The following is a 19,152-nucleotide window of genomic DNA, read 5'->3' as shown; positions in this document are numbered from 1 at the left end:
TAAATATTAATGATTCTGGGTCCGCCTCTGTGGTGTAGTGGTTAGCGTGATTAGCTGCCACCCCCGAGGCCCGGGTTCGATTCCCGGCTCTGCCACGAAATTTGAAAAGTGGTACGAGGGCTGGAACGGGGTCCACTCAGCCTCGGGAGGTCAACTGAGTAGAGGTGGGTTCGATTCCCACCTCAGCCATCCTGGAAGTGGTTTTCCGTGGTTTCCCACTTCTCCTCCAGGCGAATGCCGGGATGATACCTAACTTAAGGCCACGGCCGCTTCCTTCCCTCTTCCTTGCCTATCCCTTCCAATCTTCCCATCCCTCCACAAGGCCCCTGTTCAGCATAGCAGGTGAGGCCGCCTGGGCGAGTTACTGGTCATACTCCCCAGTTGTATCCCCCGACCAAGAGTCTGAAGCTCCAGGACACTGCCCTTGAGGCGGTAGAGGTGGGATCCCTGGCTAAGTCCGAGGGAAAAACCGAACCTGGAGGGTAAACAGATGATGATGATGATGATCATATTAATGATTCTGAACTATTTAGAGCATGTTTACAATATTTAGAAAGAAAAGCATCTATAGATTAGTCTAAGTTTTGTATACAGTAAAGTTAAGAATAGACTGCGATACAAATCAAATACAGCAAATTACGACAGTACTACAGCCTTTCAGCATCATGAAACTCAAAACGCTACAAGTAGCTTTTAAATATTTTGTGGCTAAAGATTGCATTTTTGTCAGTTATACCCTTAATACTAAAAGAAGCGTTTTGACAGATAGGGCTGGAGGGAGGATCAATGCACAGTGTTGCCACATTCCTTTCTCCTTCCCTTCGCTTTCGCCTCACTTGTTCGTTCGTTCAGACCGCTGTGTTCTGTTGTACGTAACTCAGAAGTGAGAGGTTTGGCAACTCCAAGCAACACAAACCGGCCAGCAGGCTTATCTCCATGGCAACGGCAGTGGGTCCGTCCTCATTTCCATGGCAACCATACCCACTACTCCCTTCTTCTCACCGAAGCAGGCACTAAACGGACCTCCCTCCAAGAACTGTCAAAACTTATCTTTCAATATTACGACTATAGAATAATTGTTTTGTACGAAAAACTAGACGGTATAGGTGATCTGGGCCGCTTGGAGTGAGTAAGGAGGGAAAGTCGGTCCGTATTGCCAGACTACAGTTGGAAGGAGTGGCTTATGTTTTTCAGATGTGTTTCTGGAATATTGCCTCCATGCAATATCTGAAAAGCCCATATTATTGCCAATCGAAAGACGGCTAAGACATTTCTTAGGAGAATTTTTCAGGCGTTGTATAATATCTTCGAGGTTCTCTTCTGGTAACACTCTACATTGACTTCTTCGTTTCTTACTATTAATTTTTCCCATATTCCTCGGATAATGTGAAATAATTTTGCTTTCTTCCTAGTTTCAAGGCAGTACTGAGGTGATCCTCCGCTCCTGGCAGAACAATCCCCCCCCCCCGCCACCCGCCTCCCCACATATTTGTTAGCCTAATGTTTCATTTTTTCTACACCAAACCCCATGACGCAATATCCCCGAAGGGCCTTGGCCTACCAAGCGACCGCTGCTCAGCACGAAGGCCTGCAGATTATGAGGTGTCATGTGGTCAGCACGACGAATCCTCTCGGCCGTTATTATTCTTAGCTTTTTAGACCGGGACCGCCATCTCACCGTCAGATAGCTCCTCAGTTGTAATCACGTAGCCTGGACCTCGAACCAACCCTCAGATCCAGGTAAAATCTCTGAACTGGCCAGGAATCGAAGCCGGTGCCTCTAGGTAAGAGACATGCACGCTACCCCTACAGCGTGGGACTTTCGTTTTTCTACACAGATTTAACAAATTCAGAGCCTCCTTGGATCAGGCGGCAGCGCGCCGGCCTCTCACCGCTGGGTTGCATGGTTCAAATCCCGGTCACTCCATGTGAGATTTGTGCTGGGCAAAGTGAAGGCGGGACAATTTTTTTTCCGGGTACTCCGGTTTTCCCTGTCATATTTTATTCCAGCAACACTCTCCAATATCATTTCATTTAATCTGTCATTCATTAACCATTGCCTCAGAGGAGTGCTACAGGTTACGGCAGCCGGCACATTTCCTATCCTCGCCGCTAGATGGGGCTTCATTCATTCCATTCCTGACCCGGTCGAATGACTGGAAACAGGCTGCGGATTTTCATTTAGCAAATCCAATAACTGTGTAAGTAGGTTTAATAAAAATGACGTATTCTTGAAAAACAATAGCCTACTTTAATGCACTATATTTGTGAAAAATATTGTGCACAACAAATTAATGTATCACTGCAGTAAATAAATGACAAATTATATAAATTTTCTAAAAAACTGAAAGTAAAGCAAAATCTATAGGCCTATCGTATTGCTTTATGGGAGTTACTGAACATTGTGTTTAGTGCGATATAGAACAGATTTTATTTGTTTTCACTCTATCAGAAATAAAAGAACAAGAAGGTTTAATTAAGAGATGAGAAGTTATGAACTGAATTTAAATGATATTCTCTAATCTCTAAGTGATTAGCTATAAATAGTTTGTAAAAAGTGTTAGTGGAAAATATATTTTTGCTATTGGCTGTACGTCGCACCGACACAGATAGGTCTTATGTCGACAATGGGATAGGAAAGGAATAGGAGTTGGAAGGAAGCGGCCGTGGCCTTAATTAAGGTACAGCCCTAGCATTTGCTTAGTGTGAAAGTGGGGAAACCATGGAAAGCCATCTTCAGTGCTGCCGACAGTGGGGTTCGAACCCACTATCTCCCGGATGCAACCTCACAGCTGCGCGTCCCTTACCGTACGGCCAACTCGCCCGGTGAGAATATAGAATATTTAGCAACCACAGAAGATTTATTCTTGAATTTTTTTAAATTTACACATCAGATCATACGAATCTAACTGTAAATCTTGTTAGTTTTTTTTTACTTAGACTATATTTGTGCCCTCTGTGTGCCTCTGATATCGCCGCCCCCTTCGCACGGCCCTGCTTCCCTTCTTTATTCAAAAGCTTAGCAAGAGTGTAAAATTCAGGTTCATTTTCAGTTTTACCCACCTCTTTCCCATCCTTATAATTCTCTCTGATATTTCTTGTTTCTTTACAATCTTTTAGCAGATGTAAAACCAAACCAAACCCCATGGCACTACAGCCCTTGAAGGGCCTTGCCTACCAAGCGACCGCTGCTCAGCCTGAAGGCCTGCAGATTACGAGGTGTCGTGTGGTCAGCACAAAAAATCCTCTCGACCGTTATTCTGGGCTTTCTAGACCAGGGCCGCCATCTCACCGTCAGATAGCTCCTCAATTCTAATCACGTAGGCTGAGTGGACCTCGAACCAGCCCTCAGGTCCAGGTAAAAATTCCTGACCTGGCCGGGAATCGACCCCGGGGCCTCCGGGTAAGAGGCAGGCACGCTACCCCTACACCAAGTGGCCGACTTTTTAGCAGATGTGCCTCTTCCATAGTGTATCGAGGAATAAACGGTAGACGAAAAAAATAGTGCTGCTCTATATTTGTAAAAATGACAGATTAAAAAAATTAAGGCGAAATGTGTCTATGGTATTCTTCGCAGTATGTTGAACGGTAAACAAAAGTTATGACCAGCTCAGTATTATTTTAGTCAAAGTAAAGTGATATAGCCATTTCAATTCTGAAGTGAAGACGCGTCCAATGATGGAAATGTTCCTATATTCCTACTGAATCCATAATTCTACCTTGATAAAAAATATTGCAACACCAAGATGGAGTGCAACCATATTTTTATTGCAAGCTCATCTCGCGCTCCGTGGCATGGCAACCCACAGCGGGACTCGAGCCATCAAACATTCGAACGAGGTCGGAACATTTCGGCAGACCTCGGGTAATTAATAATGAAATTCTGGATAATAACCCTCATTACGAGAGATTTCGGCACTGTCATTAACAAAGAAAATTAATTAAGAATTTTAGGTAATATTTGATGAAGCTAAAGTCCACAGGGTGAAAAAGTTTTTGATTAGGCCTGGAGACAAGTTGACATCCATACTGGTAGAGTACTGTAGTTACACGTGTCAAGGACATTCGGTAAAAGTGCGCGACAAACCGAATGCGCGAAATTAATTAATTACGCCCGTTAAAGTAACGGGAAATATTATCACCAAACAACACCATCATGACTGGAAAATTAGGTGGAATCTCTGGAGTGAGTCTCGAAGAAATAGGTCCAGTGGTCTACAATCGGAATGATTGCACCACAGTGCAACCTGTCAAGCATAGCGTCCCTAGAAAATACTTAAATACCCCCTCCTCAGGCTAGAGCGTCAGCCGTAATTCTATATTCCGAGAGTGTGAACCTTCGTCAGGCAACACTAAACAAGAAGACTTAAAGTGGGCGAAATAGACTTGTAGAATCTCTAAAGCCAGTCGGTTTGAGGGATGAATATTTTACCAAGTGATAAATGGTGAACGAAGACAAAACTAGCTATTGAAACATTGTAGTTACATCGATCACGGAAGGGGAAGAAAATTAAAAGTTTAATAATTGTAGGATTCCTGAACTTCTCATAGGGAGATAGCAGATTCGTAGATAGTTTTGTGAATTACTGCGGACAGTGTTATATTTTTGTAAGCGGCAAGGGGGGACGATAGTCTGGCGGAGATAAGCTTTGTGTCTCACGGTTAATCACATCTGTGAACATTTGGTTAGAAAGGAGTTGGGAAGATCCCACAAACTGCATCAGTTGAGTTCTCGATATGAAGCGAGGAGGTTTAGCTGTTATATGTGTATAGAATAATTTATCGTAACGTGTGTTGCTTCAAGCTAAGTGTAAAATCTGTGTATGTGAAAATGAAAACCTACAACCTGTTTTCCAGTCATTGATCGGGTGAGGGATGGAATGAATGAAGCAGATATAGGCTATTAGTACGATGGGGTCGTCCACTACCAAAGTGATTTATTAATGACCGATAGATGCTATGAAATGAGACTGGAGAGTGTTGTTGGAATTAAAGATGACAGGGAAAACCGGAGTACCCGGAGAAAACCTGTCCCGCCTCTATTTTCTCCAGCACAAATCTCACATGGAGCGACCGGGATTTGAATCACGGTATCCAGCGGTGAGAGGCCGACGCGCTGCCGTCTGAGCCACGGAGGCTTCTCTGTGTATGTATAAAGTAATATTTAATTGAAGAATGTATCCTACAATGATGAAGAGCTAAGTTGGAGTTGGCTGGCATAAGATGAAATAAGGATAATGCCATGCCACACGACAATTATAGGTCTGTCTAATTTAAATATTATGTTTTGCAGTTAGACATATAACTGCTTGTCCCTTTAAATGAATTAATTAGTAAATCAGAAAATCGGGTTGTATAAGTGGCGTGTGTAATCAAGTATATTGCGATGACGAGGAAGTGTCTTGTCGTTATTCTAGTGCGGAGGCGAATTGTCTATTATTTATGACAACGCGCGAGACTTTAATAAGTGTTTACATTTCTTTTAAAAAATTTAAAAGAGACGTAAATATTGCAATGAAAATCAATGAAATAATGTTCGGACCATTGAAAGTTACAATAGTGAACGATAAAATAACCGTTATGAGTGCGTTAAAGTCAAATGACGATGTATCCAAAATTAAATGTTAATACTAAAATTAATAATAATAATAATCACGTCAGGAAAAAAAAGAGATGATAAAGTTTGCGTTAAGCAGTTACAGACGATATTTGCGGTTTATATCGAAATCCAGTGAAGTATGATAAGGTTGGCATTTTAGGGAAACTTAAATTTTGTGACACCGTGTATTTGTGATACAAAAAATCACGGTATGCTATTTTGCTCCTGAGGTCAGGAAAGTTTTGAGAAGTAAATTGTGAGATCATTATAAAGATGGTTGGTCATGGGATCACTTATATTTCAAAGTTTCAAACAAGGAGAAAATGGATTGTAACGGAAATGAAATATTGTGAGAATAGTTAGGAAGATGAGCCTGTATTTTATGAGTGATGTAGTATGAGCAGGATGCCGAGGAAAAGGGGTCCTGTATTTCGAAGGAGAGGATTTTTTTGACATGGTTTATAAGTTGAGGTGTAATATTTCTGAGACAGGCTGTATAAGGTGCACGATGTCCTGTAGCAATCCAGAACGGTTGATGAATTTAAAGGTTGTCAAATCCAAGTGAGCGCGTTGTAACGCCTAATTTAAGTACAAGTTGATGTTTCTCCAATGATTACTATTTTATGTAAGACCGTAGGTAACGGCAATTAAGTCCAAGTGACGAAGTACATTTTGTGATAGCCGTCCTCACGAACGAAATACATTCTGACACACGGTCAAGATAATACTTGATTATTGTAAATTTAATTCTATTCTTTATCTTTACGAGACGAAATTATCGCTGACTAGAAATATTGCGGGTGTGAAAAATGAATTTTATTAGAATTTTAGTTTAGCTTGAGCAGATTAATGAAAAGTTACTTCACTAGACAGTTTACGGTGATGCCTGTTTGGAATGTTAACATGAAAGGCCAGTTGGAGCCTCACACTTGAGTTATGCCGTGGATATCGTGATGGTAGTGATTATTGTTTTCAGTGATATTACTTAATATTAAACGAGAGTTATTTTTATTTAGCGAACTTCACTGCATGAGCTGAGATTGTATTGAGGAATACATTAAACTATTCGGACATGTTGTTTAATTTCGATTACGCGCTTTATTGTAGGAATAGACAATAATATTTCCAGGTTCGAGTTCATTTCTGTAGCGAATTTCACTTCATGTGTTAGAGTTTCAACAAGGATCAGATTGAAATATCCGGACATTGTGTTTAAAGTTTCGATTTCGCCTGGCAGTATGAATGTTGTGTAGATACCATAACGTTGGCTCAACGATAGATTTAGGATGCCGTGTGCATTATATAACTTAAGGATGAGTAGACACAGTAACGTTGGCTCAACGACAGGATTAGGGCGTCGTCTGTACATAGTCAGGTCATAGGTTAGGCATTTTTGCGATTCGACTTGAACGATGTTAGGTTTTGCAGTATTGAATACGAATGTAAAAGGTATTAACAGGTACTATTTAGGCCATGTTTCGGCATAATTCTTACTAGCCAGAAGGTGCTCCCAAAATAGCGTTGCATCAGTAGTGGCATAAATGTAAGGGTTGTCCCACGTGGAAACCAAGCTAATGGAGACTGATCTTTACTGCTTAGTCGCGCGTGTTCAAGTTCGATGAACTTCTGTTTTTTATGCTTTACTTTAAGATTTATCGTTCGGGTGTCCGGTATATTATGATAGTGCTGTGTGTTGACACTTAGTTGATTTATGTAGGATTTACACTACGAATGCGGTTTCGATTCGTCAGCTGTTAATATATTTTACTTTCATTTTTCGTTATTCACATTATTTATGTGAGTCGTTGATCTACCGAGCACTTCTAGTTTGATTTAATGGGACAAGTGTAGGTAGACAGATTTGAATGGTAGTCGCAGTTATAGAATATTGGAAAGATTTCCTTTTATTTGTGTTATATTGTGGACTTGTATTTGAACAAACTTAACGACGTAGACTTGTTTCATAACCCGAAAGTTGGTTTAGTAAGAACATTTTCAAGTGACTTATCACTTTTCTTTAACTTGAGTGTTTGGAATTTCTTCTAAACGCATAATGAATTAATGTTTTCCCGCATTTCGCAGTTTTGTTCCTTCAGGACGACGTAACGTATGATCCCATCGGATCAAGTGTTGTTCGTTCTTTCTGAACATCTGTTGGGGGTGATGCATGTTTCAGCATCGGGATTCTTCTATAACTTAAGGGTGTCACGAGATGACAATACATGGTGGAATTTTAATTTTTGATTGTGACAATTGCTGTTAACTTGTAATGAACACCGTGGTTTTGCTGTTCACGAATTTTACACTACATTTTCATACTTTGAAAGACAATAATAAATCATTTCAGTAAAATTTCACCACTCACGTTATGCATTGTGACTGCATTAAAATATGTTGTGAAAACTTTAAGTGAATTAATGAATTATAGTGATTTACATTGAATAAATATTTTAGTAAGCACATTTTGCTCCTCATTTCAGGTAGTTACGCTCTCCTCTGAACCCTATCGTTTGGTCGATATAGTGACAGAAAGAAACTCGTAACGACTCCAAGATCCAAGAGTACTACTGAAGCAGCCGAGCAGACGACCAACGATGGAACGGTAAGTTCAAACGTTCACCACGTTACTAAAGGTATAAATTTATAGACTGTCCAAAGTGTTGACTGAGTTGAAGATATAAACCACGTTTGAGGCAAAGCCTATAGCCTATCACTAGGAAGCTGGTAGTCTGCATTCTTTAATGAAACAACGAAAGACTTGGAAAAAAATTTAAAAAATTTAATTAATGTATACCAAACGTTTGCTTTCTAATAAATCTTCTTGTCACCAACTTCCAATGGGGACGAGGACAGTGATTAAGGTTTGAAGCTTAAGTTATGTCTCCCGTCGTGAATTTACTGATGGTTTAACAAGTGACGTATTTGATCAGTACCACACTAGCAAGATTACCCTTCCTATTGTCAAAGGGTACGAAGTTACGGTTCTCATAAAAAGGAAAAACTCGAAAATATTGATAAAAGTATTTTCTTTCTTTCTTTCTTTCTTTCTTTCTTTCTTTCTTTCTCAATCCGTTAACCCTCTAGGGTTGGTTTTTCCCTCGGACTCAGTGAGGGATCCCACCTCTACCGCCTCAAGGGCAATGTCCTGGAACGTAAGACTTTGGGTCGGGGGATACAACTGGGGAGGAGGACCATTACCTCGCCCAGGTGGTCTCACCTGCTATGCTGAAAGGGGTCGTATGGGGGATGGGAAGATCTGAAGGGATAGACCGGGAAAAGGGAAGGGAGAGGCTCTGTCATGAAATTTGAAAAGTGGTACGAGGACTGGAACGGGGTCCACTCAGCCCCGGGAGGTCACCTTAGTAGAGGGGCGTTCGATTGCCTCCTCAGCCATCCTCGAAGTGGTTTTCCACTTCTCCTCCAGGCAAATGTCAGGATTGTACCTAACTGAAGGCCACGCCCGCTTCCTTCCCTATTCCTTCTCTATCCTATCCAATTTTCCCACCCCCAACAGCGTCCCTGTTCAGCATAGGAGGTGAGGCAGCCTGGTCTAGGTACTGGTCCTCCTTCCCAGTTGTATTCCCTCGACCTAAAGTGTCACGCTCCAGGACACTGTCCCTAAGGTGGTAGAAGTGGTAGGCCTATCCCTCGCTGAGTCCGAGGGAAATACCAACCCTGTAGGGTAAATGGATTAAGAAAGAAAGATAGGCCTAGGCCATTTTTGTCACCAAATTCCAAAGAGGAAGAGGATAGTGATCAAAGTTTCAAGCTTTTTTTTCCTTAGTACAGTGGAGTTTTGATTTGCAGATATGTTCTTTTAACTTTAAAGTGAATACAACATTGAAATTTAACCAGACAAAAACTGTATTGTATTGTATTTCAATAATATTTCTGGACACTCTTGATTTCTTTTTTAGCACTGTTTTTCAATTGAGTTAAAGAAAGGAAAGCTATTGGCTTTTAAGTCGCACCGACACAGATAGGTCTTATGGCGACGATGGGATAGGAAAGGGCTAGGATTGGGAAGGAATCGGCCGGGCCTTAACTGGTGTGAAAATGGGAAACCACGGAAAACCATCTTCAGGGCTGCCGACAGTGGGGTTCGAAACCACTGTCTCCCGAATGCTGGATACTGGCCTCACTTAAGCGACTGCAGCTATCGAACTCGGTAAGAAAGGAAAGATTCAAGCGTCTGTTAGCTTAATTCCTTAGTCTCTTTAGATTAACTTCGTAATTATAATTTCTTTTTATATTTGACCTTTATTTTTTCCTCCCGTTTTTCTGAAAGTAGCCCAAAGCTAAATGGAATCTCTTCCTTTCTATCTCACCCATTCGTTTTTCTTTTAATCTCTCACAGCGACATACAAGAGCGTTCACAATTCCTCTCACATTTCTGAGTTGTAGTTTATCACCATTCATTATTTATACCACCATGATACATCGTCGCTGTTTAACAACTGTGTTCAGCTGTGTTCGGTCACACAAAACAAATTCTGTGAGAATTATTTACGTATACGTGTAGACCTACTGCACTTGGAAATGCCGAGAGGCTCACCTGGTCGTGCTTGGACAGGGTTTGGAAGGGCGCCAGACATCTCACCCAGCGAACGGCCATGAACAAGAGTCGAGCTGTCGTCTCCTAGAACACAAGAATTAGAATATTTCAAGTCGATAATGTAGTGGCACCAAATTATCTTTTGTCTAACTGGATAGAGAATTCAGCATAAATTATTATCTCCAACCATCAAAGAATCTACCCTGAATAGTAAACTTTGCTTACGCAATCTTAATTGTTCAATTTCAATATACAGTATATCGTCGCTGCCGGGAAAAACCTCCTAAGTGAAATATTTTAGCTTAGAACTTTGGCCGGTAAGGTTCTGTCATCTAAGGTGCAATATTGTGTGAATATTGTCAAGGCATTCTCACTCTTCATAATGTATGTGCTGCGGGTCAGTATATCTCCAAAAATATTATCACATAGGAGGTTTTGTCCCGGCAACTACGATATACTAATATAGTGGAAACCAGACGTCGAAAATAAACGTTTCGATTTCCGTAGAAATTGTAAAACTTAATCTAATAACGCCTATAGGCTAGTAGTGACATTCTTTATTTCCGGCGGGCCACTCCTCCTGCGTAAAGAAAAAAGCATATTGTGTAATACCTACAAGCATTTTTCTGAGCATCAATGTGCGTGTTTCATGAACAGCTGATCAGTGGTTGGCAATTGTGTGTAAGCCTGACAATGGCCTATGTCTGTCTAAGTATGATGATAAACGGGGTTAAAATCAGGTTGTGAGTTTCACAAATAGGAAAAGTCCTCTTAGTTTTAATTACTGCGTTGATGGGGTGAAAGTTCCTTTTGGGAATCATTGTAAGTACTAGGTGTCAATATAAGGAATGATCTTCCTTGGGGTGATCACATACATATGATTGTTAATAAAGGGTAGTTTACAGATCTCTGCGCATGGTTATGAGGGTATTTAGGGGTTGTAGTAGGGATGTAAAGTAGAGGGCATATAAGTATCTGGTAAGACCCCAACTAGAGTATGGTTCCAGTGTATGGGACGCTCACCAGGATTACTTGATTCAAGAACGGGAAAAAATTCAAAGAAAAGCAGCTCGATTTGTTCTGGGTGATTTCCGACAAAAGAGTACCGTTACAAAAATGTTGCAAAGTTTCGGCTGGGAGACTTGGGAGAAAGGAGACGAGCTGCTCGACTAAGTGCTATGTTCCGAGCTGTCAGTGGAGAGATGGCGTGGGATGACATCAGTAGACGAATATGTTTGAGTGATGTCTTTAAAAGTAGGAAAGATCATAATATGAAGATAAAGCTGGAATTCAAGAGGAGAAATTGGGGCAAATATTCGTTTGTTGGTAGGGGAGTTAGGGATTGGAATAGGCTTACCAACGGAGATATTCAATAAAATTCCAATTTCTTTGCGATCATTTAAGAAAAGGCTAGGAAAACAACAGGTAGGCAATCTGCCACCTGGGCGACTGCCCTAAATGCAGATCAGTAGTGATTGATTTATTGATTGATTGATTGATTGATTGATTGATTGATTGATTGATTGATTGATTGATTGATTGATTGATTGATTGATTGATTGATTGATTGATTGATTGATTGATAAGTTACCTAAGTGTGTGAATGGCGATAGACTATGTTTCTCTGGTATAGGCCTATGTAGTTGATAGTAATATGTGCGTTTGTTGTGTGTTTGATCAATATTAGGCCTATTTCAAATTGGTTAATGTACCAACTATTTTAATTCTTTTATAAATGTGAGTGAGCCTCCGTGGCTCAGGCGACAGCGCGCTGGCCTCTCACCGCTGAATATCGTGGTTCAAATCCCGGTCACTCCATTGTGAGATTTGTGCTGGACAAAGCGGAGGCGAGGCAGGTTTTTCTCCGGTAACTCCGGTTTCCCCTGTCATATTTTATTCCAGTAACACTCTCCACTATCATATAATTTCGTCTGTCAGTCATTAATCATTCCTCTAGAGGAATGCGACAAGCCTTGGCAGCCCTCACAATTCATATTTTCGCCGCAAGTTGGGGGTTTAATTCATCCCATCCCTGACCCAGTCATTGATTGGAAAACAGGTTGTAGGTTTTCATATAGACCTAAATGTGAGTGAGAGCGTGTGTCTTAGCATAATATAACTCTGTTAAATTATAAGATAAGTTAATATAGCATATCTGCAGAAAATTATTGTAAATGTGGTTAAGTGTATTACAGAGCCACTTGAAAGAAGATAAATAAATAAATAAATAAATAAATAAATAAATAAATAAATAAATAAATATTAATTGTAGAGGTTTGAAACGAATAGGCCTACAACAACATACCTCAGAAACTTGTGTTTTCATCTTTTTATTAATCGTTTTCTTCTGCTAATTGTTGAAAGTTAAATCAGTGAAATGCAGTATAAGGAAACGATATAACATGACGTATAGGCTACTCTCACTCCCTGGCACGAAAGGGAATTATTATCCTTGCGCCCCCACAAGTCGCATGGCTTACCCTTCCTGCTGTTACAGTGTTAAGGGACGAAGTAAGAGTATTCCAGGATTGGTCCCTGGACTGCCGGATTCTTACTGGTGTGGGTGGCTGCAAGAAGCGCGCCTCTCCCTTAACCGAGAAGTCAATCCGCCCTGCCCAATGAGGGAGCCTGGTGGGGTTGGCTGGCGACCAGTTATGAGCCGACAAGTCAGAAAGTCAATGTGAACACAGCCAATGACGACTCGCATGGGCGTGCTTCCTTCCGAGGGTGAGATTGAGCACGAAATTATATTATTGTATTTTACAGGTCCGCCCAAAGATTGATAATTGATAACTATTCCTCTCCAGGCCTAGGATTCCAATTGGAATTGCTAACTTCCATGGTTTCTGTTGGTTTCAAATCTGCAGCTCTCCATATTTTCTGTGAGTTTGCTAATTTTTTCATATTTCCCAATAACTCCATTTGGATTCACCGTTCCATTTTCCTTATTTTCCCCAAAATTTTATGGATTTTTACACAGAAATTTTATTCATACCTATTTGAAGGGGGTTTTAAAGAATTTTCTTTTTCACGAATCAATAAATTTGGGCTGGAGAGAGTTAAAGAGCTGGCCTGCACAATGCTGCATGTTCACGCATCTTTCTAGCATTCGCTCAACGATTTAGCAAGAGGTGGAGTCGAATGACACGTGATCAATTCTTTATGACTTTTTGTCGCTAAGTAGTCCTATTTCAAGTTCAAGAAAATTATATATCAGTGATTTTTAGCAATTTGGTAATAATAATAATAATAATAATAATAATAATAATAATAATAATAATAATAATAATAATAATAATAATAATAATAATAATAATAACCGAACTCGATAGCTGCAGTCGCTTAAGTGCGGCTAGTACCCAGTATTCGGTAGATAGTGGGTTCGAACCACACTGTCGGCAGTTCTGAAGATGGTTTTCTGTGGTTTCCCATTTTCACACTAGGCAAATGCTGGACTGTAGGCCTACCTTAATTAAGGCCCCGGCCGCTTCCTTCCCACTCCTAGCCCTTTCTTATCCCATCGTCGCCATTACACCTGGGGCCTATCTGTGTCGGTGCAACGTAAAGCCAATTGTTAAATAATAATAATAATAATAATAATAATAATAATAATAATAATAATAATAATAATAATAATAATAATAATAATAATAATAATAATAATATTGTCGCTGCAGCGGCAAAACCTCATATTCCATAATGTTGTTCCTATCCATTATTTTCCTTAAATCTGGTGACGCCTCCCAGCCACATGTGGATACGCAGTCCTCAGAACAACATTCGTTATGTTCGTTTAAATCAAAAGACCTGGGGCCGGTTCCACGAACGAAGTTTGCAACTTTTCACTTTGCACTTTTCAGTTCAGATTTTGTTCCACCACCGCTTTTCAGAATTAGCTTGCAAAGTGAAAAGTTAGGAATCTTTTCACTTTTCAAGCCTGTTATGTTCCTCCATTGGTACAGAAATGAAGTGAAAAGTTTTGAGAAATCTTGCAAAGAGATGATTCTCTTCTCATCGGTTAATTAACAAGTAGGCCTATGTAGGGCCTACACTAATTTCTCGGCGTAGAATTTGGTTTAGTGATATAAACACGTAACGACGAGAGCTTTTGTTAGCATCAAGTGAGGACAGTGATGAAGAATCCAACAAGAGAACGTAGAAAGACAGGATTAATTTTCATTACCTCACTTTAACGGAAAATGAAATGGCGTATGGCTTTTAGTGCCGGGAGTGTCCGAGGACATGTTCGGCTCGCCAGGTGCAGGTCTTTCGATTTGACACCCGTAGGTGACCTGCGCGTCGTGATGAGGATGAAATGATGATGAAGACGACACATACACCCAGCCCCAGTGCCAGTGAAATTAACCAATGATGGTTAAAATTCCCGACCCTGCCGGGAATCGAACCCGGGACCTCTGTGACCAAAGGCCAGCACGCTAACCATTTAGCCATGGAGCCGGACACTTTAACGGAATTTCGCGAGTGATCTGGTATTGCCCCAATACAGGCTGACTATATTCTTGAAATGATCGGTCATTTATTGAAACGTGCAACAAAAAGAAGTCAATTCCTTTCCGAAAAAGAGCAAATTCTTATATGGTTACATTGGTTAGGAAATGGTGCCCAGCTGCACGGTGTAGCAGCAATGCATGGGCCATCAAACTGAAATACTTGGTAGAAATAATTCAAGAAAATTCTACTGTAGAAGAAAGGTTACACAAAATGGAAAGAACTGGCGTCACTAAGAATGGTTACAACAAGAAGTGCTTATCTAGAAATATTAAAATTAGGCACTACAATACAGCGGTGAAACCATAATGTCTTCACGCAGGTGAATGTCTAGTTTTGAACTAGGCCTATAGTTTGGATAAACTGGAGGTAGGTTTATTAGAAAGAAGAATCACAAGAAAAATCTTGGCTCGAACGAAAAAAAAAAATAATGGAAATTAACAAGTAATAAGTAAATAACATATTCCAGAACATAGAAAATATAACAGAAACAATAGAATAAGAAAACGTAGATTGCTATTTTTAGGACATAGGCCCCTATCTGTAGAATGGGTTCCCGGTCCTGCCACGATTTTTGAAACGTGGTACGAGGACTAACGGAGTCCACTCAGTCACGGGAGGGGGGGGGGGTGTCAACTGAGTAGAGGGGTGTTCGATTCCCTCCTCATCTATCCTCGAAGTGGTTTTCCGTGGTTTCCCACTTCTTCTCCAGGAAAATGCCGGGATGGTACCTAACTTAAAGCCACGGCCGCTTCCTTCCCTCTTCCTTGTTTATCCCTTCCAATATTCCCATCTTCCACATGGCCCTTGTTCAGCAAAGCAAGTGAAGCCGCCTGAGCAAGGCACTGGTCCTCTTTCCCAGTTGTATCCCGACCAAATTTATCATGCTCCAGGACACTCCCTTTGAGGTGGTAGACGTGGGATCCCTCGCTGAGTCCGAGGGAAAAACCAACTCTGGAGGGAAAACGGATTAAATAAATAAATAAATAAATAAATAAATACTACTACTTCTACTACTAGGCTACTACTAATAATAATACTTTTCGGAGACGCTGAGGTGCCAGAATATTATCCCACAGGAGATCTTTTACGTGATGGTAAATCTACCGACATGGGGCTGACATATTTGAGCACCTTCAAATTCCACCGGACTGAGCTGGAATCGAACCTATCTACTTGAACTAAGAAGACTAGCGCTCTACCCGCTGAGTTACCTCGGCATTTATCTAGGCCTACTCAAACTTACTCAGCAACATACGGTTCACCAGGATAATAAGTAAAGGTTAGAGTTGAAATCTTCAACTTTGTACTTACCTGTAGCACTTCCCAGGTAGGAGATAGAGCCAGGGGAATGGGGCTGGGTTGCGGGAGGCCGCCCGCACTCGACAGGCGCTCGGCGTCATTCACCTTAGCACTCCAGATGAACTCCTGGGAACAGAGACCAGTGGCGAGTCAAGATCGCTAGTAGTCCGAATGAATAAGGCTGCTGAAAGACACACATCACTCCCGAGTTGTCGCTAAACAGCTTCATCAAAATATGATCAATCAATCAATCAATCAATCAATCAATCAATCAATCAATCAATCAATCAATCAATCAATCAATCAATCAATCAATCAATCAATCAATCAATCAATCAATCAATCAATCAATCAATCAAGGGTAAAAAATAAAGAAAACATTTACCTGTCTGAAGCACAATAAATAAATAAATAAATAAATAAATAAATAAATAAATAAATAAATAAATAAATAAATAAATAAATATGTGAACCACACAACGTGCTATGTTGTAACGGTTCAAATCCCGTTACAAGATGATATCTGTATTTTTATTATTGTATGATTTTATCTGTATTTTATTATTATTATTATTATTATTATTATTATTATTATTATTATTATTATTATTATTATTATTATTATGTCAGTATTATTATTATGTTATCTGTGATATTGTTACTATTATTGTAATTATCAGTCTTATTTAATTCGATTTTGCAATTGCCTGTTGCTTGCAAGATTGTACTTAGATGTATGCATATTGCACCCATAAGCGAATTTGGCCTAATTTAATTCACAATTAAATTGAATATTTCACATATGAGATACCACAGTGAGGCTGTGAAACTAGCAGTCACAAAGGAACTTTCTGGCGCCAGTCAGACGGCGAGAGAATCCATGAAACTCTTCTCTTGGCACGACCAAATTGTAAACCATCCTTAGGATCCCTTCCAATAAATTTTATGACACCGCCTGGGAGTGGCGACTTGCTGTCCGTTCTCACCAGAAAAGCACGCGTTAAAGCCTGACCTACTTTGCTAGGACAATAGGGGGCCAACGACTATAACCGCCAATCCTTGGGAGGAAGCGGATGCACCCACGTTTGGAAGGGCGCGAAAGTCTCAGCCAATCAGAATATTCTAAATTTGAATGAGCCGTCAGACCGGGAAATCTACAATCAGTATCTCGCGATCTGAAGCCCGATGTGGTAGTGAAAAACAGTGTCCTGACTTCTTTATAATATTTGGTGAATTATCAGTACCAATCTGTGGTTAATCAGTGCCTAATTATTAAAATTCAACTTCACACGGAGGAGTAATAGGATCTAGAGGAAGGAGCTGTCATGGCAGGATGAGGCCATCCACCGGAAGAAAATAACACCAGTGACGCGCACCGTCGTGTGGATTATCCTATGATCATTTCCCGCGGCGCAATATCACATGTGAGTCGGACAAAATTTAGGAAGTTTTGCATATAAATTTTAAAAACCATAACCTACGGATGTACGAGAAAGCGCTCCCGAGGACTAGATTATTACGCCACATCCCTTCCACGGAACTATTTTCCAGGTGGTGGGAGGAATTTCTACAAAACCAGCGACCACAGGGTCGAATGCTCAGTCAGTCTCAGTGTTTTCGAGCTCTCAGTCATTCTCAGTCGTTCAGTATTCTCGGTGTTTTGAGTCATTCTCAGTGTCTTCAGAGTTCTCAGTTCTCACTTATTGTCTTGAGTACTTTTAAGTGTTACTTCAGTATTCTCAGTGAATTTACGTTTGACAGAGTGACAGAGTGTGTCAGCAAATGCATTTAGTCAGCTTTATTTTGGCTGGTAAGAAAGCGATTAGACACTTGTAGGCATTTTTAGAAAGCCTTGTATTATTTACTTGGGAGAATAGCATTTCAGAAAATGAACATTTTCACAGACTTTTACTGTAAATTCAGGGAGAGTAGGCAAGAATTACACTTTCAACTCAAATGAACTCACATTACTAGTCGAGGGAAACAAGTCCATGTTTTCCAGCATATTTACATAAAAACATTTCTAACCAGCGGGGAGTGTTACATGTGAGATCAGTATAAAATTTTCTCCACAACATAAACGGTATTCTAGCTTGTTTCTACCATTCTACAAACTGTTTGGCAAGCGAGATGTTTACGGGGAGAAACCAGTAAAGACAGACAGGAAGGTGATTGACTTTCTTCAATGGAGGCCGCAATAGTCAACCTTGAGGAGACAGTTATATCCCAGTAGGGTTAACGTACTGTAAGCTGTAGTGTAAACAGAGCTGAGGGATCGGCGAGCAGGCCACCAGGTGATTTTGCAGGTAGAGAGCGAGGCGATCATCCTTCTACACCAGGCAGGAGTCTGCAGTGGCATTTTCTAACTTTCACTGGAGTGAGAGAAATACGAGTGTTTTATGCTAATATAAACGTGTGTCACGGCATGGCAAGAATGTGTCAAATTTGCGTGTGTAATAATCTGGAATACCACATCAGCTTGAAGATGGAATTCTAATTTCCACGATGACCGGGGCCGGTGGGTGAACCGACCTGCCTCCACCATCAAGGTATGAGCGTCATTTAATAATGTAAATAAATATGTAGGACCGTGGCAAAAATCGATGATCAATGTAGTTTAGAGTACTAGGTAGGGTTGTAAATAATTCACAGTTTTATAATACTGCCTATTATAATAATAATAATAAATAATAATAATAATAATAATAATAATAATAATAATAATAATAATAATAATAATAATAATAATAATAATAATAATAATAATAATAATAATAATAATAATAATAATAATGTTTATGTTGCACTTTCAGATAGGCTTATTTTGTGCACTTTGTTTTAGGAGATGTTTGTTTGCGTGTATTTATGGCTGATTTTTTGTAGTATGTCGCTTTGACAGTCAGTTAGCTTTGATATTTGATCTACGAGTGTAATGTCAGTTTATTATTATTATTCTTCATGATTTAGATCGTTGGTTTTGAGTCGATTTTGTTGGAGTTTTGATCTGGAAGACGCCGTCGCGATGTTTTCAATGTTTATTTCGCTAGTTTGCGCTTTCAGCTTGTTTTATGTTGCGGAATCATCCTTCTGATGTCCGGTTTTGATTGTACTTATCCCGCGTATTTTGCGACGATTTTTGGTAGACGCGTATATTTATTTTCTGTGTAGTTGCGGTTGCGCATGTTTC

The 19,152-nt window shown here is 40.2% G+C and overlaps 1 protein-coding gene across 1 annotated transcript in view; it reads right to left on the bottom strand.

The window, feature by feature from the left end:
* The window catches only part of dsf (dissatisfaction), a 200,075-nt gene that overhangs the window by 13,875 nt on the left and 167,048 nt on the right, over positions 1–19,152 (bottom strand). The window contains exons 5-6 of the mRNA XM_068229097.1: positions 15,978–16,091; positions 10,155–10,238 (exon numbers count right to left, since the gene is read on the bottom strand). Coding sequence (XP_068085198.1) covers positions 10,155–10,238; positions 15,978–16,091 — 198 coding nt within the window. The remainder of the gene's footprint in view (positions 1–10,154; positions 10,239–15,977; positions 16,092–19,152) is intronic.

Source organism: Anabrus simplex, chromosome 8 (assembly GCF_040414725.1).
Source record: "Anabrus simplex isolate iqAnaSimp1 chromosome 8, ASM4041472v1, whole genome shotgun sequence".
Taxonomy (NCBI): domain Eukaryota; kingdom Metazoa; phylum Arthropoda; class Insecta; order Orthoptera; family Tettigoniidae; genus Anabrus; species Anabrus simplex.
This window is presented reverse-complemented; position numbering and strand designations above follow the sequence as displayed.